The 4,050-nt window shown below is 45.0% G+C and overlaps 1 protein-coding gene across 1 annotated transcript in view; it reads left to right on the top strand.

The window, feature by feature from the left end:
• Positions 1–1,647: 1,647 nt before the first annotated feature.
• Positions 1,648–4,050, top strand: part of LOC145398785 (lachesin-like) — a 39,732-nt gene continuing 37,329 nt past the window's right edge. The window contains exon 1 of the mRNA XM_080271594.1: positions 1,648–1,828. Coding sequence (XP_080127720.1) covers positions 1,648–1,828 — 181 coding nt within the window. The remainder of the gene's footprint in view (positions 1,829–4,050) is intronic.

Raw genomic sequence — 4,050 nt, 5'->3', positions numbered from 1 at the left:
AGTGGAAATGAAAATGAACAGGAAAATGAGACGATTGAGTTGAGGCGAAGAGGAAAGTGAGAAAGTTAGGCGGAAATGAGCGAAAAGTGTAAAGAAAATGACAAACTTGGAGGGGAAATGAGAAAAAATGAAGAGGAAAGTAAGGAATGAGGGAAAAATGAACGAGTCTTGAAAGGAAATGACAAGTAGAAATGAGAAATGAAAATCAAATGAAGAGGAAATGAAGGGATTAGGTAGAAGTGATCGAAACTTCAAGAGACAAGGCAAAACTGAAGGGGAAATGAGGTGGACATGAGTATAAGGACATGAGGGCGTGATCCTCCAATATGCCATCTTCTTTAACATGAGTAATGTGTTCCTGCCTGACTCCTGCCTTCCCTCGGGGGCCCTGTCTGCCTCACTCTGCCTCACCCTGCATCACACTGCCTCTCACTCTGCAGCACCCTACCTCTCCTAGCCTTACCCTGCCTCTCACACACTTGCCTCACTTTCTCACTGTGCCTCGCCCTGCCTCTCCTAGCCTCGCCCTGCCTCCCCCTGCCTTACCTTGCCTCAGCCTGCCTCTCACACACTTACCTCACTGTAATACACTATCTCATATGTACTTATTTTTCTGTACTCCCCCCCCTCCTCTCTCTCTCTCTCTCTCTCTCTCTCTCTCTCTCTCTCTCTCTCTCTCTCTCTCTCTCTCTCTCAGGAAACAATAAGTTAGAGAGGCAAGGGAAAATAAATAGAGGAGGAGGAAGCAGGGAGAATAAAAGAGATAGATGAAGGAGGAGGGAGGATATGAGAGAGAGAGAGAGAGAGGAGGGAGGGAGTAGGATGGAGACACAGGAGACGGCAGAAAGAGGGAAGATGAGGGAGGGAGGGAGAGAAAGAAAGGAGGGGTGGGACATTGACAGAAAGGGAGGGGAAGGGAGGGACAGAAGGAGAGAAATATGGAGACAAAGCCGAGAGAGAGAGAGAGAGAGAAGAAAAGGAAAGGAAAGGAGGGAGGGAGGAGGAGGAGAGGAGATGGGGGAGTAAGGAAGTGACGGAAAGAGAGTAAAGGGAGAGAAGGAGAGGGAGAGACAGAAGAGGAGGGATGGAAGAAAGGAGGAGGAGAGGAGGGAGGGATGGAGGAAGATTACTATGATTTATGAATACAAAAATACTCCCCACTCCACAGACTCAGTGAGGGAGAGAGAGAGAGAGAGAGAGAGAGAGAGAGAGAGAGCGGGGGATGGGGTTGTGTAGTGAGTGTGTGTATTTGAGAGAGAAAGAGAGAACGTGAGAAATTGACGAAGAGAAAGCTAGATATGACTTGACTGTGTGCGTTAGTGAAAGTGTGAAAGATTGAGAGGAGGGTTATGAGTATACTCTCTCTCTCTCTCTCTCTCTCTCTCTCACACGCACACACACACACACACACACACACACACACACACACACACACACACACACACACACACATTTTCTTCTTCCTCTTCTTCTTCTTCTTCTTATTATTATTATTACTATTATTATTATTATTATTATTATTATTATTATTATTATTATTATTAACATTAGCATTACTCTTATTATCACTTCACCATTACTGTCCCCCACACTAACCAGCCTCTCTCCCTCCCCCTGCAGGTGGCGTGGCTTCACCTGGACCGTAAAATGATCGTCAGCATCGACAACCACGTAGTCACCAGACAGTCCCGCTTCTCAGTCTCCCACGATTCTCACAAGACATGGAATCTTCACGTGTCCAAAGTGAGAGAGGAAGACCGAGGACTCTACATGTGCCAAGTTAATACTGCCCCGATGATGAGTCAAGTTGGATATCTGCAGGTGTTTGGTGAGTAGGGTGTGTGTGTGTGTGTGTGTGTCATTATATAAATGCCACTACTACTACTACTGCTACCACAACTAATAATAATAATAGTAATAATAATAATACTGGGCGATATATAAATAAAAAGTCATTTATCACCGTGATTGATATGATTTCAGGACAAACACCTCTCGGCATTAACTATTATTATTATTATTATTATTATTGTTATTATTATTAGAGTAGTAGTAGTAGTGGTGGTGGTGGTAGGAGGAGGAAGAGGTGGAGGAGTAATGTTTTGTAACACTATTATTTAAGGTGTCGTGGTTCTATGAGGGGTATTGCTGCCTGTGTTGCAATTGCAGTGGTTACTTGTGTTTTATCTGTTTATGTTCTCCAGTGCGCATGAATGAGAGAGAGAGAGAAAGAGAGTCGTGTGTTAAGATGACGTAATTAACTAAGTGGATTGGAAGGGGAAGGAGATGGTTATGATAACTCACTGAATTATGTAAATCACTCCACCATTACCATACACTCTCTCTCTCTCTCTCTCTCTCTCTCCGCTTTTATAAGAGAGAGGGAGAGAAGGAAAGTGGAGGAAAGGAAGAGAGATGGGAGGGAAGAAGTGATTGAAAGGGAGGAAATGGAGGAGGACTGAAAAGGAAGATAAATGACATTAGAGAGAGAGAGAGAGAGAGAGAGAATATAAAGAACGTACATTGAAGGAGAGAGAGGGGGGGGTGAGGGAGAGAGAGAGAATAAAGAGGATATGACAGAATAAGAGAAATATTTATGAGGAGAAAATAATATATGAGTTACATAGATACAATGACCACACACACGTTACGCATCTAGCTATACCCTTGTCACTTTAACTTGCCCAGTATTGCTCTCTCTCTCTCTCTCTCTCTCACCATATTGATTACTGAGTTTTAGGAATAGATTAACACTGGAATATAATGCTAGTCACGAAGAAGTGCTACGTAAATAGGGTAGAGCCATGGTAACGTCTTCAGCCATTGAACTACATGAAATACACTGGAAAAGGACGAAAATTTTGGCCAGGTTAAGGTGAAAGGAGTTAAGGATGACGTCTTTACATTAACCGAGAACTTCACACTTACGTTATAGATGTTGAAGGAGTGGACAGCGTAACATAAGGCTCTCCCCCACCCCCCAGACCCTCAGGCTATGTGTGCCGTACAGGAAAATAGTGGGAAGCAGAACTCAGAAGTGTGAGATGAAGAAAAAAAGGGGGGGGGGATTTTATGGGGAGACAGAAATTAGAATTAGGAATGAAGTGACTTAATATGAAGACACGAGTTAGTGGAATGAGAGAGAGAGAGAGAGAGAGAGAGAGAGAGAGAGAGAGAGAGAGAGAGAGAAATGTACACTCGTACAGGAAGAGAGCACCCAAGGTGCAAAGAGAGAGATAGAGAGGGAGAGGGAGAAAGGCCGACTTCTTGTGTACGTGTGTGTGTGTGTGTGTGTGTGTGTGTGTGTGTGTGTGTGTGTGTGTGTGTGTGTCCACTTTGTTGCATTTGCATACCTTTGTGCAGCTGCATTGGGGTGGTCTGATGAGAGAGAGAGAGAGAGAGAATGGGGGGGGGAGGAACGGAGAGGAAGAAGAAAGGTTATGGAAAGCTTTGGAAGGAGGGAGAGAGAGAGAGAGAGAGAGAGAGAGAGAGAGAGAGAGAGAGAGAGAGAGAGAGAATTTAGTAAAGAGAAGTAATTCATAAAAGAGGAAGTGGAGGAAGAAGATAGCGGAGGAAGGCAGATGATGGGGAGGAGGGAGAGGAGGAAGGCTGGAGGAGGAGGAGGAGGTGATGAGAGAAAGAAAGAATAGAAGAGGGGAAGAGAAGAGAGGAGGAGAAAAGGAGGGAGAAATAGGAGGGGAAGAGGAAGGAAGGAACGGAGGAGGAGGAGAGGAAGACGAAGAAGCTAGGGGCACGGAGTGGAGGGACAGGGGGGAAAAGAGTGAGGAAGAAAGAGGAGGAGTGGAGGGAAAGAGAGAAGGGGAGAGAGTAGAGAGGCGAATGAGTAGAGGAAGAGGGAGCAATGGAGGAGAAGTAAATGATTGAAGGAAAGGAGGAGGAAGGAAAGTAGAGTTGGAGAAGAAAAGAGGAAGAGGATAGACGAAAAGGAGATGAGAGAAAAGAAGGAGAAGGGAAGAGTAGAAGAGGAAAGCGAGAGAAGAGAGGAGGTAAGGGAGGAGGAGAGTAGGAAGAAGAGGAAAGGAAGAGGAG

The sequence above is a fragment of the Coenobita brevimanus genome, chromosome 46, assembly GCF_032717465.1.
Source record: "Coenobita brevimanus isolate Jiangsu-jjx chromosome 46, ASM3271746v2, whole genome shotgun sequence".
In the NCBI taxonomy this organism is placed as follows: domain Eukaryota; kingdom Metazoa; phylum Arthropoda; class Malacostraca; order Decapoda; family Coenobitidae; genus Coenobita; species Coenobita brevimanus.
The sequence above is the reverse complement of the archived record's forward strand: the minus strand, read 5'-3'. Positions and strand labels throughout refer to the sequence as shown.